General features: G+C 41.3%; 1 protein-coding gene across 1 annotated transcript in view; it reads left to right on the top strand.

Annotated features, from left to right (window-relative positions):
- MDGA2 (MAM domain containing glycosylphosphatidylinositol anchor 2) overlaps positions 1 to 21,608 on the top strand; it is a 327,024-nt gene that overhangs the window by 146,185 nt on the left and 159,231 nt on the right. The window contains exons 4-5 of the mRNA XM_082761709.1: positions 14,920 to 15,116; positions 18,797 to 18,929. Of these exons, the coding sequence (XP_082617835.1) occupies positions 14,920 to 15,116; positions 18,797 to 18,929 (330 nt within the window). The remainder of the gene's footprint in view (positions 1 to 14,919; positions 15,117 to 18,796; positions 18,930 to 21,608) is intronic.

The raw sequence follows: 21,608 nt of genomic DNA, 5'->3' as shown, positions 1-21,608 counted from the left end.
CTGGGCTAGACCATCATTGAATTTAGCTTTTTAAATGAGCCATTATGCATTAGGTATGGGCAGCACAGATAATAAAAAGCAGCTGAAAGTGATGATGTGTTTAGGGTTAATCAGTTAACTGGGATCTTCTGGAACCAAGCAGTGACCTTCCTTATTGCTTTTTTATGGGCTTTGTGGATAGGGAACACAGGCAAAATGCATAAGCCATCCTAAAATAACTTATTTGGAAGACTGGTGTAGAATATTAAGGATGTTAGACTATGGGTATTTTCAGGAAACATTAGCTTTGTTTGCATTACCACTTGATCTCTTACTTTGGTTAAAAAAAAAAAAAAAAAAGGAACACTGTTATCAACATTTCTAATTTTGTTAAGTAACATATATGAAAAATACTAGCCACATGCTTGGGCTATGATTCTATTTATTTCTATAACTTAATTAGGGAGGAACTCAGCACAAGCTGTCACCTTGAGGAAAGTCAATGCTAGTCAAAAACACTTTTTTCGTAGGGTTGCATTTTTAAATCCCTATAACTCAGTGAAATCAGTATCCTGAAACTAAATTTTGAAATAATTCAACTGGCTGTGTATGTGAATTAACCCTTTATTAAAATGGATCCAGTGATACCTCTAAGTTCTGCTGCTTCAGACTATAAAGAATAAATCTAAAATACTTGCTTGGTTAATTCTGTGATTAACTGACTCAAAAGTATATCCAGGTTTGTATTTCTTTATTTTCAAGGATCCCTTGCAGATGGTCCCATAGAAAACCTCTGACATGGTGCTGAGCAGCTTGCTTGTAGATGATCAGCTTTGGGCATAGGGCTTGGATAGGATGATCACCAGAGATGCCTTCCAGCCTCACCTATTGTTTCTGACGTAATGCAGAGTATATATTGCACTTTGTAATCTATTATAAACTAGATTGAGCAGCAGATTGAGAAAAATGTGAGCTATCTTTGGAGATTTAAAATGATGCCACATGAAGCAAAGATCTTGTTGCTGTTTTTATACTGGATCAAAAGCTTTCCTGTGTCTTTTTCTTCACTGATTACTCTGATCTCTCCAATTTCCTTGAATGGGAGGAAAATGAAAGGGCTGAGATACAGGGCAGAGCAGAATAATGAAATCCAAACTCAGGTCACTTTTGTGAGTTACCCAAAGAATGTTATTCACAATAGATCAAAGGGATTATAGATAGCTTCCTATCTAACACGTCTTGCATGTAGTAACATCAGCGGATCACACCTTAAGCAGCTGATGGACCAGATCCCCTGATTTTTGCACAGTATCAGAGAATCAGTCCTGTGACCTGGGGGGCTGGTGGGAGCAGGACGTACGCTGTTCAGAGAGAGACAGACCACCTCTCAATTTCAGCCACGGAAATAAGAGGAATTGACATCACAGCTTTCCATCTTTCCAGACTTGTAATCACACAGCGCATCCATTGTCCATGGAAGTGGAATGGGTGAAAGAAATAACTTTGAAGTGCCTGCGTCCTTCCTGTCCTGAGCAGGCAGACATTGGGCATTCTAATGAAAATTTTCATTAACTTTGATTCAGGAGTAAGTGAATGGCAGTTGATAAGTTCTGACTGTAAACCTGTTCCATGTACTGTACTTCCCTGTCAGGCACCTTTGCAAACCTTCATTTGCTCCATCCTGGCCTGCACCCTGCTTAGGGTTTATGTAAGCCTGGCCAAAGTCACATGCAAAAAGCCCTAATAAAGATGCAATTTGCTGTCTTCTTACCCAAGGGAGGCAGGGCAGAGCAGGAGTTGCTGCAGTTCCTGTTGTTGTCACTGTACCCTTACTGGAGTGGTGGCACAGAGGAAGGCAAATTAGGGCAGCCCATGTTTTTCAAGGTAAGCAGGCTAATTCTGCTGATCTCACCATTTAAAGGAGCTCATGGCACCTGGAAATTGTTGTCTTGTGTGCTCAGGTGCAGGAGTCACATTCTGTTCATTTTGCTCATCAATGTGACCCTTTGGTTGTGTTAATTTGCCTGTTTCTGGCCCAGCCTGGCTCTGTGGGGTCAGAGCTCCCGGCCTGGTGTTTTGGTTCTGCATGTACACACCAATACCAAATGGTGGTGGCAGTGGGAACAGCTGTAAGGAGCGTGAATACACATATTTTTTCTCCGGCTTCACCAGAGTCATTTGTCAACCACAAGGTCATTCCCTTTGGTTTCAAAACTCTTGCAAGGAAAAACTCAATTTCATTTTCTGAATGATCTTTGGCTAATTAGTATTGATTGAGTAGCTACATGTTAACAGACCAGCATAGCTGGAGCTGCTAATGTCTGAGCTTGGACTTGTCCCTCTTTTTTTTTTCTTTTTTTTTTTTTTTTCATCTCTTTGGGCTACAAATGCACTTTGAAAGGATTATCAATCTTGGGAAGCTGTTTAGTAAATACTGTAAGCTGTTACAAACTGAGAAAGAATGGTTAAACATCAAATGTGCCAGCCTATGACTAGTCAAGCAGTCAAACATACCAGAATAAGGTTCTAGGTAAGTTCTGGTTGGAATATAAGTTTTTCCTTAGTTTAATTCTCCATCCTGTGGTGTAATTTGCTTTACATGTGCCCATTTCCATGGAATATTAACTGTTCCATGGCCGTTTCGTAGCACGGAACCACCTAATCCTTTATTCCCTTTGAAATTCTAGAATAATCAGAAGAAGCCACAGGGTATGTAAAGAGCTACTGAAGACCTCTAAAGAGAGTTTGACCAATATTAGTTTGGTAGGACATCCCTGAAAACTCCTTCCAAAAGCTTATAGTTAAGTGATGGCACTCTGATTGATTTGATTGTTGTGTGTTTTTTGTTTTTGTTTTCTTTGCAAATCATAACTAAGGCACTGAACAGTGTAACAAATACCTTGATTTTCAGATTTTTTTTTCTTTTGATTAAAAAGATTTTTCCTGGCTTTATAAAAGAATTTCCTATTCATCAAGCGAGCCTTAGTCTATTCTGTAAACTCTGTAACGTCTTCAGTGAACCTCTTGCTGTGTGTTCAGCTCTTGGTGAGTGACAGAACAGCTTGGATCCATCCAAAGCCTCGTCTCCCTCCCCTTCTCTGTAGCATTTTACAATGCTGCCACTGCCCAGGAATGGAGCAGCAAAGTCACGATTTTCTTCATTACCTTTAACAGTTGTAGAACAACTGCAAGGCTGCTGATGTGGCATAGCTTTGGGATGTTTATGCATGTATTCCCTGGAAAAAAAATGAGATGCTTTTCAGGTCCAAGCTGCACAGGTGCTGTGGCATTTTGGTACTTTCCAGGACTGCGCTGAGGGATGTGACTGCCACGTGCAGTCTGTCTGCAGATGACCTGCACCAAATCACTTGTCTGCAAGCCAGGGCTTGCTCTGCCATGCTTTCATTTGCAGTCACTCCCTTACTGGAAGGCTCTGGTTTTAAGTGACTGTAGATCTTCACAATAAACATGCTGCACTGTTTGAATCTGGGGTTTGCTATCCTGAGCAGTGTGCTCATTTTCTGGAATTACAAACCGTTTCTTTTGTGTTTACTTGTTCCTTACAAAGTGAAGGATACAGGAAGGCATAAACCAAGAAGCAATAAGAACAAACATTCAAAATTATCAGATAATTTTATTAAAATTACAGCAATTTCAATAAAAGCAAGTGTAGCAGAAAGGAAATGCAAAGAGAGCCTTTGGCTCCACAGAAAGACTCTCAAACCCTCCTATTACCATTTGTCATTAGTCTGATTGCATCCCAGTGTTTCTGATACTTCTCTTTTTTTTTTTTTTTTTTTTTCTCTCCAGGAAATAACACATTTATCATGGGCTATTTACATGTTTGTAAGTGTAGGACCGCTGCCTGTTTACAGAAATTGAAACAAGCCTCGTCTAACAAAATAGTGAGTGTGGTTCAATGGCAGGGCAGAAACTTGGTTTCTAGAAGCTCCCTGGGCAGCCAGCAGGAGCAGCTCAGAGAGCTAACAACTGATGCTTGCAAGTGATGTGGAAGGCGTTTGTGCTGGTTTGTGCTGAGAACTTTGTGTGGCAGTAGAGAAACCTGAGCAGGGATGGAAACGCGCCCTTGAGGGGCAGGCACTGCACCAGCTGAAGGCCCCAGGAGCCCCAGGCAGTCAGCAGAGAGCAAAATCGAATGCAAGGCAGTAATGGTAATATTAATTCATTTGCTGATTTAAAAGCACATGGAGTCATTAGTGTTCAGGGGCTGCCACGGCCACAGAGGTGTGGAGTGCTGCACTCTGGAGGTGGCTGTGCCAGGCATCTGCTCCTTGGAGCCCACGTCAGGAAGAATGGGCCCTACCTCATCCAGAGTACCCGTGTTAGTGAGATGGGGCTAGCTGGTGGCAGCTTAACCAAAATAAACTGTTTAGGATAAGTGACTGAGGTTGAAAATGCTCCACCTGCTGAGAGCTTTCTTGTGTTCTTGCCTGCACCTTGCCATTGCTTCCCTCATCAGTTCATGGTAGGACCCTTCCAAAATGTGGGATTGTTTGCAACAAGAGTCAGAGACTGAGCACCACAGAGAGCTCCTGGCCTGGGCTATTACATGGTGCCAGCCCACTTGGAACAAGGCAGTGAGGCTGGCTGACCAGAGCCGAGCTTTGGCTGGAGCTGAAGCTGATGTTGCATCGTGCTTTTGTCTGCAGTTCTGCTAAAGGTTTTGCTATACTAGGGATGCTTTGAAAGGGGCAGTTTGTAAAAGATGCAGAAGTTGGATTACTTCTCAGTTAGGTTAATGTGTACATGCACATGATTGTGCCAGTTGTTGGTGAATACTGCCATGAGAATAATAAATTTTAGTTCTGTTCTAGTACTGCCACTATTCTGTTTGGGGATGTTTCAGCACAGAACACTGACAGACAGAGTTTTCATTAAAAAGAGATAATTGATAGAAGAGGACAGATGGAAAACACAGAATCACAGGAGCGGTGCTGGTCAGGTAGGAGCAGGAGCGGCCACAGCACGCCCGCCTGCCTTGCTATTTCTGTGCGTGCCCAAAGACACGGACCTCTCACAGTAAACACGCTATTATCACTGACTAATATATACTGACAACCTTGTTTGTGAAAATTAAGAAGTGGAGATTAAATAATCATGCATGCAGGAATGGAAATGCACAATTTATATTAGGATCAGCCAAGGAAGATTTATATTTTCATGTTTAGCTCATTTCAATGATGTTTAATTAGCCCTGAATAGCTGCTGAGGAAGTACCTTGCAGAATTTGTTCAATGTAATAATCCTGGCATCAGTATTTTTGAACCACGGAAAAAAAGCTTACAGTTAATTAGAGTATTAATTCTGTAGCATTACCTGGCTGCGTATGCAGATTCTGTTTTATTTTCATCCTTGAAAAAAATCTAGCGAGAGTGCTATAAGGTTATTTGAATGCCTTTTATGCTATTCCTCTTCTAAATTAAAACTGTCTCTAACACATGATAATAGCTGTAGTTAGATCAGTCTGAGATAAGTACATGTCAGATGAGGTTCAAGATAATTGATGCTGTAAATATCCCTCGAGTGGAAAGATAGACCACATTAATGGCTTGAACATTCAGTCTGTTTGCAGGAATCTGATTTGAGACTTAATAGAAATAGGCTGAGATTATACAAAGCGCTGAGTTTATGGCTTACGATGTCTTTCAAATTCACTCTTGCTGTCTGTAAGTATTCTCCCTCTGCCAACTGCACGCATCTGGAAACTTCCCTGATGTATGGTTTCTTTTGTAAGCTCCTCCTCTGGAGGGTGAGGTTTTGTCGCTGTGCTAAAAAACCATAATGTGGGTTGGTCTGCTGTGACCAGAAATCTGCTCCCTCGCTTAATTTGCTTTATCTAAGGAGCAAAATGCGTGGAGGAGAGCTCGCTCTTGAGAAGCTGTCCTGGGGAGTCGGCACCTGCAAGGTGACCAGGAGAGCTGCAGGAGGCACCTGACCAAGCTCCAGGTCCTCCACCTGCATAACCATGAATTATTTTGTATGAGAAGGGTAGCAAAACTAGCGAATGAAAAAGCTTGGTTTCCTACAGATCTGCGTCCTTCCTCCCCACACCTCCATCTCCATTCCCTTTCTCTAGGAAATGCTGTTCCCCGTGGACTCCCCACGAGCTCCATAATGCTGGGCTCCAGGCCAGCTGGCCATGCCAAGCTCACAGTGAGGTGTTTCTCTCAGCTACTCTGAGCCTTGCTCCAGTGCTTGCTTCTCCCCGTGTGCCTACCCCAATATTATAAAACATGCTGGAGGTTAATTATCTTTGGGATATCAATCCCCACTTGAAATTTTGCTAAAAGAGGCTAAAAAGCTCAGAAGGTTTCAGGGAAAGGAGGTTTGGCAGATGGGCAGTCAAATGCAATTACCTCAGGAAGTAACTCTTAGCACCTCTTTGGGACTCAGCTGCATTTGCATACCGTAATAATGTTTTGGTATTAATTTTTGCTGATGCTGCAAAATTGATGGGCATTCTCAGTATGGAGAGAAGAAGACATGGACTAGATGATCTCCTAAGGCCCCTCCCAAGTTGGATGGGATTTTTGCATGGACTCCTATAGCAGACTGGCTCTGGTGTTTCTTTCAAGTCATTGAAAAGGCTCCGCTTGTCTGGGGTCAGATGTGGGCACTAAACATTCTGGGCAGGTTCCTCTTCCTCTTTGCTGTAGGTTTGTTCAATTTACCTCCAAGGATATTTTCCTGTGCCTTACTTTCTTCATCATCCACTCCCTTTTATTTATTGCTTCCAATACTGGTTTTCTTTTTTCTTTTTTTTTTTTCCTCTTCTAAAATGCAAGTTTTGTCTTCTGTTCAAATAAAAATGGAAAAAATATAGGGTTGTGTTTAGGAATAGAGATTGCAAGAAATATGCAGAGCACTGGTGAGATTCCTATACTGACATTTTTTATGATAAAAAGTTTAAGGCTGGAAAATAAATGTGACCCTCAGAAGAGATTCCCATATATGCAGTGGGAACAAGGTGGGAACAACACTTCTGTTATATAGGTATGAACTGTCAGATATTTATAATTCTTTGGTTTAGCAAAATGTCTCTGTACCTGTTTCAGAACATGACATTCAGAGGAAGTCAGTAACAGTTTTTAACAGAGAGGTAAACTTTGTGAGTAGTCTATGAAAGAGTTTTTCTAAAGCCAGCAGCTGGAGAACTAGAACTAGACCCTCCTAACGCAGTTGATATTTATTACTGAACCAAATTTTAGCTTCCTTTCTTTAAAATAATGAAGGCACAAGCATTAATTCGTTTTGAGATTATGCAACCAAGAATTACTTAACACATTAAAAAGTCATATTTGTGACAATTACTCCTAGTAATGGGTCATGCATGTCAGGAGGCCTTTAGTTTCAGTGTCTGTTTCTCCTGGCCTGGTAGGTAAATTGATTTTTCTTCTGTAATCTTCTGTTTCTTTAGAGGTACAGAGAGAATTAAAAAGCAAAGCTTCCTCTTGAAAAAACAAAATGATTATTGCAGTTTTCCATCTTGAGCAACTGTACATATCGGATACGAATTTGTGCTCCTGGGAGTGAAGTGTCCAACTCCCATATGTTTATAGTTGAATCTTGGTTCAAAAGAGGAAAATAAATCACTGGGAAGGGAAAGTCCTGTACCAGTCATACTTTATGGGTTCTTTCATAACTGCTTTCCTGCTACCTTCCTGTGCTTTCACTCCTTGTAGTGTAAGAGTGGCTTTAGCTCTTGTTTCTTACATTCTTTGTGTGTGCATTTGGTTCATCAGCATCTTCCACAGCCACGTCCTACAGGATGGGGAACCGAATTGTGCTGACACTTGGGTGTAGGCTAATGCAAGGTGAATGAAAGGATAGGTTAAATAACTCCATTTGTTCATTCAAGCATACTTGATTTCATAAAAATGTTCTGGAATTCTATATTCAAGTTTGTCTTTTTAATTGTATTTTTCATAAAGTATAATACTGGAATTGCCCGTGCCATCAGTGCCATCAGCTTGACCTCCTTTATATCACAGCCCAATCTGTTTTTTCAGCTGTTACTACACTGAATGTAATCATTTGCATTTCACTAAAAAGCATCTGGTCTTGATTTGAAGAGGTGAGGAATCTTCTGTATGCCCAGGTAGTCTCCTTCTTTATCTGATCTTTATAAGTAGAATGTTTGTCAGTTTTATACTTATTTTTGTAAGTAAAAAGTCTTGATTCTTTTCCATATTGAATTTGGGCTTCCTTCTGTTTACAGCTCATGCTGCTTGTTTTACATCTAACCAGTAGCCAAAAGAGCTCTTTTGTACCTGCTGTTTTCCCACCGTGAGATGCTTACATCCTATGATAAAATTACCATTCAGTCTTCTTCCTTTCTTCCTAATAAATACATCTGTCTCTTTACATCTCTTACTGCAAAACAAAGTAGTGGGTACTTTCTCCAGTTCGTAGGTACTTTTCTGCTGCTTTTCTCTTTGCCCTTTTATTTCTTAATGTTTCTTCGAATGGCTGACACCTGATTAGGATCCTGTTTTCAGGTCACCAATTCTCTATACAAAAGAAAATTGTATCCCTATATCTTCCTGCAAGCAGCGAACCCAGCAGTCCCATCTATTTCAGGACTGTGCTGAGTGCGGACGTTTGCTAGGTACGATTCTTCTCGCAGACTGTGCCAGGGTACAGTCTTGCACTATTAGCCTTTATCATGGGTTCCTAGACGCATATTCTTCCATGTGAGCATCCCACTCTCATTATTTGCAAAAGCCACCGATCTTTATTTTGCATAGGACTGTGCATGTAGAAATCCAGCATTGCAGGAAATGTTGCTTGTTTTCTGCTGCTTGTGCTAGAAATGCAAAACTCTCGGTGCCAATGTACCTACTGTCCAGGGACTCCAGTGGTAATTTTGTCTGATAAATGCTGTACATTGGCTCAGTTTGGGATCCTTGGATAAACAAAAGCAGTGCTGCGTTCTTGCAGAGCTGTGCATGCCATCCTCCTAGGGTCATCAGCACATGCTGGCATGAGCAGTTCATCCAGTGGGCGTAGTTTATGCAAATTTCGTCGAGGTATGTTTATAATTTCATCAGAAGAATGACGTGTTTTCTCTATAAGACTCCATTAGCTAGTGTTCATTATATTTTTCCTCTTGGATTCTTTGTGGCTGTCCTCCAACCCTCAGCAGCATGGAAGGCAGAAATGGTCCCCGGCTGTACAGGTTGCTGTTGACTGCCAAGGTCATTCTGTTTGTCTTTTTGTGTTGGAGGATGTTAACACCCTTCCAGTCTTCTAGCATGTGTTTGATCTTCTCAAAATGCTATTGGAAATCAATGTAAGCTCATCAGGGGTCTGCCAAGGTCACACTTGTGGTCTTTTTGGAGTAAGCAAGGAGGCTTGGCTTTCTTAGAGACTCTGGCCTTGTAAATGATGCTCACTTTCACTGTTGTAACTCTGCTGCACACATAGTACAGCAATGCAGATGCATAAGAAATGTCTTAAAGGGCTGGGGAAGGAAAAAAATATCTCACGCAGAGCTCCAGGTAACTGTTCCTGGCATTCCGCCAGCTTGTTTGGAGCTCTGTTACCTGCTAATGGATGGCACGCACAACACTTCATTACTCTTGCCTCAAAGAATACCCATTTGTTGCATTTTATGCATTTCCTGAGTCAGGTGTAACTGCTTTATATCATACAGGACAACGTGGCACCTCAAGCCTGTGTTAGCTTATGTTAGGTCAAAGAGGCTAAAGTAAGGAAAATAGGGGGAAGAAAATATTTTTCTATTTTAGAATAACTTACAAGTTAGGCAGGTGGAATACATGCATCACTGTTGCCTCCTCTATGGGTGTCTTGATGAAGCAGTTTCGATCAGTTTACCAGATGCGTGTTTTATTTATTATTATCTTGACTTCCAAATATTGCTTGCTTTGAAGATCTGAAGACAAAGGCAGCTAATTAACAAATGAAATCAGCAAGCTGTGTGGTCCCAGCAGCTGAAAAAAGATGGAATAGCAAATACAGGCTGTGATCCTGCTCCCGTGGTTGTCCGTGTGAAACTCCCTGGAGCTCAGGTGAGGGTTGCAGGAGATGGTTGGTCTGTGTTTCCTGCCCACAGCCTGAACGATGTCTCCAGCACTGTACAATTCAGCATACCGAGGACATTAACAGCAGCTGCCACACTTCTGTGCACCTTCTACACCAAGGTCTCTGACGGTTGTGCTACAATTCCTGGTATATTTAGATTAGGCCTATTCTGAACAGTTTATTCTGGGTTTTTGGTTTGCTTGAGAGCATCAGGATGTATGAAGGGAATTTTTCCAATACATCGTTGAGCATGCATTTGCCATCTGGGCTTCAGAAAGTGTTTGGTTCAATTCAAAGATTAAAGACTGAAAAATTGAACCTAATGGTGGCATAAACCTCTGTGGAAAACATACTTCTGTAATTATTTTCATTTTGATTAATAGACTTTAACTGCGTAACACCCATGACTTCAGTTTAATACGGAGAATTATTAGTCAGTTAACTCTTTGTAAATTGATCAACCCCAAATGAAAACTTTAAGATATTTTTTTTCCTTGTCAAGCACTTCAAAAATCCACCATGTTGAGCTTTCCATTGCTAAATCTTTCTCAGCTGCATTAAGATCTCTGTCTCCTCCGTGAATTCCTCTCTTTTCCAGGCAAATTGTGAGCAATACCTGAAGTCAATAGCTCCCCTACCCGACTGCCAAAGCCTTGATTGCTCAAATGCTGGTAGCGAAGAACGAACACCCACGGATACTTACACATATGCACAGGGATTTAAACAATGTATTCTAGCCACTGTTTGGAAATTTAAATATCAATTAGTAACAATTCAGTTGGACATTGAAGCTGGAGTTCTGGAGAGCTTGGACAAGGCGCATTAATGCCACCAGGATCAGGTGACTTTGCAATAGCCTAAAGGCTCTGAATTTGGCAGGTACCTGCCTCCATGGTAATAACTGCACAGAATGCCGTGGCAGTATTAGAAAAAGCATATTTTGTATTATGTTTGCAGCTTTCACACTGTCTGAGCAAAATACAGTCTTATATAACAACCTCCTAAAACATTTGTCTAACCCTGCACGGCAACAGGGCAGGCAGTTGAATGTTCAGTGAAATCTCACAACAATTGCAAGCATTATTTTGTCTCCTATTAGCGCTTCTTTTGCTGTGATGCAGCTGTCAAGATCTTTCCAGCACTGCTGATGGAAAAATCAGTCATGTTCTGCAGTGCAAATTCTGTATTAATTGACCATTATGAAATGCTTTGGCAGAGGGCTGGCTACATTTGCATTTCCGACTTCAACTTCTTTCAGGTTTCTTTATACTCTTGTCAAAGTCCGTCCCCTGCTGTACTACAGGGCCATGTTTTAGGGTAGCTGCTTTAGGTACCAGATGGGGGTCAGTTCACATGAGCATGCACCCACTGCAAGAGAGCAGACAGCATGAGGAAGTGATGGCATCACATCTCTTGGTATCTCAGAGTAATTTAGGTTGGAAAGGACCTCTAGTCCAACCCCCTACTCAAACCAGGGCCAACTCCAGGGCCAGTCAGGCTTCAAACGCCTCCATGGACAGGTACCCACAGTGTCTCTGGAGCCATGTCCAAGTTCTTGTCTGATTGCACGAGGAATTTGCTTTCACAAAACGGTTGAGGTTGGAAGGGACCAACAGAGATCATCTAGTCCAACCCCCCTGCTCAAGCAGGGTCACCCAGAGCACATTACTCAGGATCACATCCAGGTGGGTTTTGAATATCTCCAAAGGAGACTCCGCAACCTCTCTGGGCAGCCTGCTTCAGTGCTCCATCACCCGAACCATAAAGAACTTCTTACAGCAACAAAACTTCCAGTGGTTCAATTTATACCCGTTGTCCCTTGTGCTATCAGGTCACCACTGAGAAGAGTTTGGCCCCATCCTCTTTACGTTGTCCCCTCAGGTATTTGTAGAGGTTGATGAGATCCCCTCTCCATCTCCTCTTCTCTAGGCTAAACAGGCCCAGCTCACTTAGTCTTTCCTCAGAGGACAGATGCTCTAATTCTGTCATCATCTTTGTGGCTCTACACTGGACCCTCTCTGGAAGTTCTCTGTCCCTCTTGTACTGAGGAGCCCACAGCTTTCACTTACAACCAGGCAGAATTTCTCTTGGTGCATCTTACACCTGTTGGCTCATCATTTTTCTTTTTGCTCTGCACCTCTTAGAGGAATTTATCTGCTTTGGTAGTGTCGCAGTATTCAGTCAAAGACAGACATTAGATCACTTTTTCACCTTTTCTTTTCCAGCCTGGCCAGATGCAGCTCCTCGGCCCCCAGTTGTCTTGGCGGCCTCCTCTGTGCTTGCTCTTGTATGTCCGTGTCTTCTTCTTTTTAGAGATAGTCAAGACCTGGACACGGCGCTCAGGATGTCCCACAGGTGTGGATGGAGGGGGTGGATCACTTCCCTGGACATGCTGTGTTCTTGCTGTTGTGGCCTGGGAGGCGGCCGGCCTTCGTGGGTGTAGGGACACCTACATCAGCTTCTCCACCAGGACCTCCCGGCCTCTTCTGCAGAGTGTTTTCCATCTGGTCAGCCTCATACTGCCATGTGTTGAGGTGTGGATTGCAGCCTTGTGCTGTCAGGCTTCACAGCCACCTTAAACCCCATGTTTGGGCTGTAAGTGGCTCGGTCTGCCTAGTCCTGAGTAACTTTATCAAAATGACACCGAGTCAGGACTTAACCTCTGCATATTTCATCTAGGAGGATGCACCTTCACCTAAGGGAGAGAGATTCAAGGAGCAGTTCCACGACTTAGGGTGTGAGGTCTTTGCTAACCACCGTCCTTGTTTGTGGCATAAGGAGGTGCTTTAACAATCAGCCACTGCAGAGCATTCACGTGTGAAATGTTTTGTGGTTCATCAAAACGTAGGGAACAGGTGTTTGGGCCTAGGAATTGAAGCAAGCTAATTTCCTTCTTTATATTTTCTATTGCATGAGTAGAAGATGGCGTTTCAGCAAGCCCGTCCCTTTTCAAATGCTACCGTGATTTAAAATAACCTTTAAAACAAAAATGAAATCTCATTAGAAAATGCCATCCTAATTTGGAACAACAGTTTCATAATTTGTTTCTGTGATGTTAACTAAAATGTTTTGCAGGGTAGAATGAAGGTAACATTTACTTAAAATCCATACACCATTACAAGGTATTATTACTTGAATTATTCCAAATTTTGGAACATGTTTTGTTTCTAATTAATCAAGAGACTCTCAGGCTTTGTTCTTGTTATGCAAATCAAAATGTAAGCCTCTAAAGAATAATTTTAAGTGCAGACTGTTTTTCAATGTGGACATTTGAAACATGCTAATCTATTCAAATTGTTAATGATGGGCTTCCTTTATTAATCTTTTTTTTGTCTACCAGACCTCTAATTTCTCAAAACTATCAAAAATCTGAATGTTAGAAGAGCTGCTGCACTGATGGCCTGCCTGGCACAGTATCCTGTGGTGGTTACGGTTGCATTCGGCTGGCACTTGGGGGAAGGACGTGGGAGCAAAATGCAGGTGATGCTCCCACCCCAACAACTGCCCTTGTTTCCAACACCACTGAAAAGGGACGGAGGGGTGGGTGCCTTCACTCATGGCAGCATTCCTGTTGGCACTGGTGGTTATGAGAGTTGAGCTCCCTCGTTCTGCATTTTGGTGAATGGTAGCCTGAAATAAAGCTGGTGGATTATATTTATATAGGCACTCACCTGTATTCACCTGTGCAGAAATAGGGTTGCATTTGTGGATGCGTAATTAGTTAAGAACTACTCAAGGCGTTACTTAGCTTTTATTTTGAGGAAAAAGTGCTGCTGAGGAGATTCTGCAGGCGTTCCAGTCAGGGCTGAGTTGCACATGGAAACACGCCATAGCTGTGTGCCTGCAGACGGGCTTGGTGCGGGTATAACTGGGGTTGTGGTCCTCCTCTGTGGGTACCAGAACCAGTGCTGTACTCTAATTGCTGGCCTTGAGCAGCAACCTGTGCTGGCTTCCAGCTCACTGGGTAGTGGAACTTTTCCCTAAAGCTTGGAGAGGAACTGCTGACCACACTGGCCAAGCATTTTTAGCTAGGAACTGGTGATGACAGATGTTGTTGTTGCTTTTTTTTTTTTTTCTTCTTGGGTGTAATTATTCCTTCAAAGAAAGCTCACCATAAACAATAGCAAACCCTTGCAAAGAGGAATCTACTTGTTCCTGGTGGAATAAAGCCCAAATTAATTCATTAAGTGTACTCACATTCCAAGGGCTATCTCTATTTCTTCCCTGTTTAAGATGAATGAATTCTGTTGTGGGGATCTAATTTTCTCTGTGATGAAGCGGTGGGAGTAATTATATGATATCTGTATTTTAATCAAGAGAAGTGTGTTCTAAAGCCTGGGATGAATTTACCTGCCTGAAGTTAAATGCATGTAACTGAAAGAAGGGAATGTGCGTTAAATTACTGTATTAAATTGCTGCTTTAAAGGAAAACAGATGCATCCACGTGATCGACATTCCAGTGGATCCTGCCATTAGGATGCAAATGAGCCTGACTATTTATTACCAAAGCTTGATAAACTATTTTCTTCCAAGAGATGTTTAAATTAAAACCATACATAAAAAATCAGTAGTGGGGATGAAAACCAGGTGAAGCCTAAATATTAATGGAAACATGTCAGAAATATGATAGATACTGTCACATTATCATGTGTATTGTAATAAGCCAGGGTGGTGAACAAAGATCCAGTTGTACTAAGTGCTGTACAAATGAAAACAAACTCTAAAACTGGATTCTGCTGAGGAAGTCTTCAAACTTACATTTATGGGATTTAGAGCTGCACTGCTTCTGTTTTGCCTCCCTGCTCATGTGAGTGGTAAGGATCGCAGTGTTGGTGGAGCCTGACTTTATCTCTGTTGTTTCTTCTGCCTTTCCAGATTTGGATGACCCGATAGTGACAGTCCACCAGAGCATAGGGGAAGCAAAGGAGCAGTTTTACTATGAGAGAACTGTGTTTCTCAGGTGCGTTGCCAACTCCAATCCGCCTGTTCGGTACAGCTGGAGACGCGGCCAGGAGGTACTGCTGCAAGGCTCTGATAAAGGAGTTGAGATCTACGAGCCCTTCTTTACACAGGTAGGAAATGAAGTTGCAGTATTTATCTCTCCTTCGAGTGCTTGCACCAGGGACTTTGTAACTGGATGTAGAGCTTGTCTGTCTGCACATCCCTGCTGGGTTCCTGGGGCGCCTGGTGGGCATGCCCTCCAGAGAACCACAGCCTGGCACATCCACCCATGTAGTTTTTAAAGAGCTACTAATATAAAAAATGTCGTTTTATTTTTTGATAAAGAAATTAGGAAGCAGGAAGCTATGGGAAGATGCACAGTGAGTGCTGTCTGCAGGAGCCCCTTTGAAGTCATTTTCCTTGAGCCTGCAAGCCCAGTGCTCTGATTTGACTGCTATTTCCTAATCTTTTCCAATACAATGCAAAATGATTCTGCACAGAAGTTGCAGCCTAAAAAGCTTTTCAAGAAGGCTGAACTCTAAGGCAACTCCCTGTTTTATTATTATTATTATTTCACCTTCCACATCTTTGAATATAAGATTTTTGTTCCAGACTTACACACTTTAAAGATGGTGTGGCAAAAATTGGAAGAAGTGCTTTTTATAAGTCTTCCTACTGTTGTTTGCAGCCATAAAAGCAGACTGTGCTATCAAAAGAGTCTATCAGATTAGATCAGATTAATTTATTGTTAGCACACTTACACAGTCTCAGAATAAAAAGGTGACATATCCTATTGTCTATGGAGAAGTGTGTGTGATGGTATGAGGAAAAAAGAAAAGAGAAAGAAGAAAAGAAAAAAAGAGAAGATGTTATTTTGGAAAGTCTCAAGCAACAATGAGTAAAGACAAGTGAAAACTGCCTGGTAATTTGGTCTTCATAGCAGAAAGCAAGCTGCAAATTTCATAAATAATTTTCAGCTAATGATTTGAGAGCACCTTCAGTTTTTCTTATTATTATGCTTGACAGCTTTATATTGCTACCATGGGTAGGTATTCTACTGAGAAATGTGTGCCTGGAACCTTGCAGAGATGAGAATTAGATTACATAGCCAAGTTATCGGTCTCCTAAAAGTGATGAAATTATTTTTAATTTAACATGTATGGATTCAGTTTAGCGAATGTGCGGCTTGTTTCTTTGGATTCAAGTGTGTAAACGAAAGTATCTATGCTTTAATTAAAAAGTGAGGGACTCCCTTGAGATGGTCCTTTTATAATATCTCGATATGGAAATGATGATTAATACCTTTCCGATCACCTAACAAGAACATATCTAATAAAACATGTTATATGAAATTAGATTAATTTTTTTTTTTTTTTTTTAAAAAAAAGATTCTTAGGTTACAGGGAGCATTCTTCCTAGACCCTCTGTCTGGGCCGAATTAATCTGAATAAATCAGATTGTCATGGCGATAGTCCAAAGCTTATCCATAACCTTTTTATGTCTTTTGGAGTTCAGGTTGAATTAGTGTATCTTGTCTGTGTGCCTACAAGGTCTGATATGTGTTTATAAGAGGAAAAGATGTAATTAAAGGTTTAAGAATCATAAATGTCTACAGCACGTCTCTGCAGACTTGGTTCTGCTTAGGATATGGTAACAAACGGTAAGAGCTGGTGTGAAGAGGGATAGAGGGGATATATCTTCAGAGCACCAAGAGGTGAATTTGAGGTGGCATTTGTTTGTTGATCGCTTTAAAGCTGGATCATCAGTCTGAAAATCAGAAGAAATGTGAGGGATAACAGTAGCACAAAGAAATTTTCTAAGTTACTGTACCCCAAAAAGGCCAATTTTTTTACGCTAGTTTCTTTGTTCTATCAAGTCACAGAAGCCACTTTAAAAACTGGGAAAATAAAAAGAAATTCTTGAACTTTAAGCTCAGATTTTTTTTGATGAATAAGGTAATATCAGCTACTTATTTTAGCTGCCATGAGGGGGTCGGGGAGGGGAAAGAACAAACATGTGCATTCTCATCTGTGCGAGTGTTGGAAATACTGAATTTTTCGAAACTGAAATCTTGATGCAGATTTTTTCCTAAGAGTTTGCATCATTCTCATTGCACATTGTAATTGCACAGTCTGAGCACAAGATTAAATTTGCTGTATTTACAATAATTATGCAATTAGACATAATTAGACTAATTATTCAAACCAATGAAGAAAATAGATATATATTTTTACAAATCTCTGCAATCTGGGAACATGATCCAGAATACCATTGTGAGTTCAGCTCACAAGTTCCACTTGGAGTCTGCAGCTAAGGACCAAATCAGTGGGATGGAGCTGCTCTGCATTTCAGTCTAATCCAGAACCTAATGGCTTTGGTAGCTGCGTTCCCGCTAACCAGGATCAGGCCCTTCTCTAGTCCAGATGAATCTTTTTAAAGTAGTATCTTTATCTTTAGGAACACCCCTTCGAGGCTTCAGTCATGCAAACACTGAATCAGCATGGGCTTGATTTTAATCACATCATTTCTGTGGGACTGATTGTACATACAAAGCACTTCAGTTCCAATGCTCCAAACATCTACTGAGCTTGATTTAATGACTATCTGTTTCCTTTTCTTGCTAACTGTATCTTCTTTTCTTGTTTTTGTTCATTTGGTTTTGCTTTGTTTTTGCTAGTGCTATGCATGCATTTCCACAGACGACCACATATTTTCCTATACGTGCTCATGATGTTGTCAAAAAAGTCAGTATGTTTCCCAAGCCGTGATGAAATTAGAAGTGGTAGTTGCTTTATAGTAACATAATAATGAACATTTTTCATAGTTTGCTCTTTTGATGCCTTATGAGCTGGCTTATTTGCCTTATTTTGATGGCTTATGAGCCTCCCAGGGCTGAGGTTGTGCCACAGCCTGTCCTAAACATAATACCTTTTTAGCTTATCAGCATAAACACAAGCGAAGACTTGAAAGTGGGCAGCTGGAGGAGATTGAAAATGCAGGAAGTTTGTTATTTTAGTGCTAGGATGAATAATGTGCATGTATAGATAAATGGAGACGTATCTGATGTTTCTGCAGCCCTCTACTGTCACGGTGTCATGCATGATGCCCTGCTGTGCTCTGCTGTACTCACCTGCTTTCTTGCTTTTTGTGCTCCGTGGCATCCCTGTGTGCTCAGCGTAAGCAGGGGATGTTGTACCTAACAGCCCGTTCAGCTTTCTGTTACTGCTGTTGCTAACAATGCTTCAAGATTTTGCATATGTATTTCAGCAACTTTTTTTCCCGAGTTCCCAGCTCTGCAGTGCCCATTTCATAGACAGCTGCTGTGGAAATCTTGTATTTGGACACTACAGTTTTCTCTTGATCATATCAGAAGGCACTCCTTCATTACACATCTTATTCAGGTCCATGCTCCATCATTTACACCCCTGGCTAAAAATAAAATCCATCAGGAGCTCATTTTCAAAGGAAAAGCAGCAGGATTTCTGTAGCTTATGCTTCTTTTCATCAAGCAGATTGTACTTTACGACGTATTATCCAGAATAATGCTGTGACTTCAAAGACTGCCAAAACAATTTCCCCCCTTGCCACTCTCTTTTCTTCTGCCTTTAATATATAAGGTGGGCTATGGCTTCAGGCTATGCCAGCCACCATTCTTTCTGCTATTAAAAAATAATAATTTTCTGGACCATTTCAACATCTTCTTACTAATTGGCCACATCTACACCTCCTGGAAGTCATCCTGAGTGCACCCTGCAGCTCTCCTCGCTCCTCTGCTTCAGGCTCTTCCTAATGCTTTCTCTTGCTCCTGCAGGGGGAAACGAAGATCCTGAAGCTGAAGAACCTCCGACCTCAGGACTACGCGAATTACAGCTGCATCGCCTCGGTGAGGAATGTCTGCAGCATTCCCGACAAGATGGTGTCCTTCCGACTCTCTAACAAAACAGGTAGGTCTCCAGCAGTGACCGTCCCTGCTCATTTCATGTTCCTTTGGTGGCCTTTAGGGTTGCACGGCTTTGCTGTGTCACTTACAATGTGTGTCTGCATAGTAGGAGCTATGGTGGTTGGAGCTGTTTAGGACCAAGCTGTAGAAGTCGTTTATTTCAGTTGTTTTCCCTTTCCTTGGCAAAGTTAAGATTTGAAGATTTTTTTGTTTATTGGTATCAGTATTTATCACTCTCTATTATGATTTATATTTTCCTCCAGTGTCAGAAGGTTTTGTTGGTGTGAATAGACTTGACTTCAAAGAAGGGATTGCAGCGAGGTAAAAGGAAAGGGCATCTCAACCAAGGCACAGAGTAGAACATTCCTTTACAAGTCCTCCAAACACTCCCAAATGCTTCTCACAACATTTTGCTGGAAGCTACTTATTTGTAATCAACAGAACTTTTTAGGGAAATAAATCAACCTTTTTATATTCTTACATTGGTTTAAACCATTGACTTGATATATTGATTGATCTGATACATTCTTACAGTGAATGAAACATTGACTTCTTACATTGATTTAAACAAAAGCATTTTTTTCAGATTTAATTGCTTCAAATAAAAATATTCAAGCAGTCAAGTTGAAGTGCTTTGCAGCAGGTTACCTGGGCATTTATCTGTCTCTGACCAAAGTGTCTGCATGTTGTGGCATTTCTCGTGCTTTTGCTCTTTTCTTTGGGCTTGGTCCTGGCTGAGCAAATGCTCAGTTGTGCATCTTCCTCCCTTCAGTGGTTGTGTCATTGCTATGGATCTGGAGAGTCTCACGCCAGCTGGTCGTTGCAGGAAGTGCAAGCACACTGTTGAATGCTGGTTTCTAGCAGGATGGAAATTATAGATTTTGAATCTCTTAAAGGTTTTGCATCCGGGATCAGCAGATGATGTGTGTCTGAAATGCTTTATAGAATTGAAGCCAAAGAGCAAAGTCATTGGCTTATGGTTTTAAGTAATTAGAGATTTCAGAGAAGTGTTTTCTGGAGAACTGTTCTACAGGAAATGATGTAACATTTGAAGACTTCGAGTTAGATTATGCTGGGCTGTGCCTTAATAGTGTGTGCCTCAGGGCACTGAAAACAGGTAGCAAATGAACAAAACAGTTGAGGTATTAACATGCTGAGTGCCTCTAAGATGAACTAGGAATTTTATTTGCACTTGCACATTTCACATTATTTCTGCTCTCATGGATTTATTCCAAGGAGTTGCCTTCAGCCTTTTCTGAATTTCTGATTTGACAGCAGGGACTCCAGAACTGTGTTATGTACCATTCCTGTGCACAACCCACTGCAAAGCAAATTAACAGCCCAGCTTTAAAGCTGCCACTGGCAGTAAGGGAATTACAATCAGCTCCAAAGGTACCTAGCAAAACATATTGGAAGCACTCATTTTATTCTCCTACTAATTTTGCCAGGAAGAAAAAAAAAAAATATATCAAAATGTGAGTTTTGGCTTTCTTTACTTGGACTGACTTCATACCAGGAGAGAGATGAAATTTCATTTGCCATGGAGTGGCATAGCTGATAGTTGAGAGCAACTTTCCTCTCCACACTAGTCATAACTTTTCTACTTTCTTGCATGCGAATGAAGGCTGAGGGTTGTAACCTGCAGTCTGGTTGCTCAGCAGAAGGTGTAGGGCTCTTCTTTTTCCAGCTATAGAAGTTGTCTTGCCCAGTGCCTGCGTATTGTCCATGACCATTCTGTTCTCACAAACAGATCTCAGGCTCAGCAAAGTGTTTCTTTCATTCATTTGTAAGAGGCAATTATTTTGCTGTTGGTGCCAGAACAGCCTCTACCATGTTGGACCTCAGCTGCTACAGCAATTTTTTAACACTATGATAGTGGTGAAACTTGAAATAACATGGCCATTCTGAACTAAGCACAGGTGATCTTGGTCTTATTTTGTCACAAGAAAGAATTATTTCCACCGTACGAATATCATGCTTATTTTGGGAGAAAGTTGTCTTCTCCAGGAGGTAGTAGCGGTACATTAACAGGAGTAGCTCTTCAGGAATAGTTGACAAGTAAACAAGCCCGAAAATGTATATTCACACTTCTCGTGAAGAACCTCGTGGCAACTACCATCAAGAGCAAGATTAAATAGCTATAGTAATTACTGCAATAACTCATTAAAGACGATGACTGATATGTTGATGACTCTGGGACAGAACTTTCTCATTTGATATGACATCTGTTGTAGCTGTTTGTTAGACCTTCACCTTGAGTAACTTCATAGAAGTTACGTAAATGAGAAATACAGAATAATCCAACATAAATCCACCTTAATGAAAACCAGAACCCAAACCCAATACTCTACTATTGAGTAGTCCTAGCCTGTCCATCTGCTTTTAATTTAAGGCTGAAGGCATATTATGGAGATGTCCGTATAATAGAAACAATAAGGAGACAAACAGAAGCATCTGTATGGTTTGTAAAAGTGCGTGATATTTCTTGTAATGGAGGTGACTAAAAGTGAGTTTAAGTTCAGCTGCTAATTATGTGATGTCATTGTAAAATTGCTGACAATTTAACTGTTCTGCATTTATCAGGTCTGTGAGCAGAGCTGGAGGGAGAGTTGGTGTTGAGCTTCAGTTGGCTGTTCTGTCTGAGGGAGATGAGTAAGGAGGGTGGCTAAGAACACAGCAGCTG

This window comes from Aythya marila, assembly GCF_965140915.1.
Source record: "Aythya marila genome assembly, chromosome: 5".
Taxonomy (NCBI): Eukaryota; Metazoa; Chordata; class Aves; order Anseriformes; family Anatidae; genus Aythya; species Aythya marila.
This window is presented reverse-complemented; position numbering and strand designations above follow the sequence as displayed.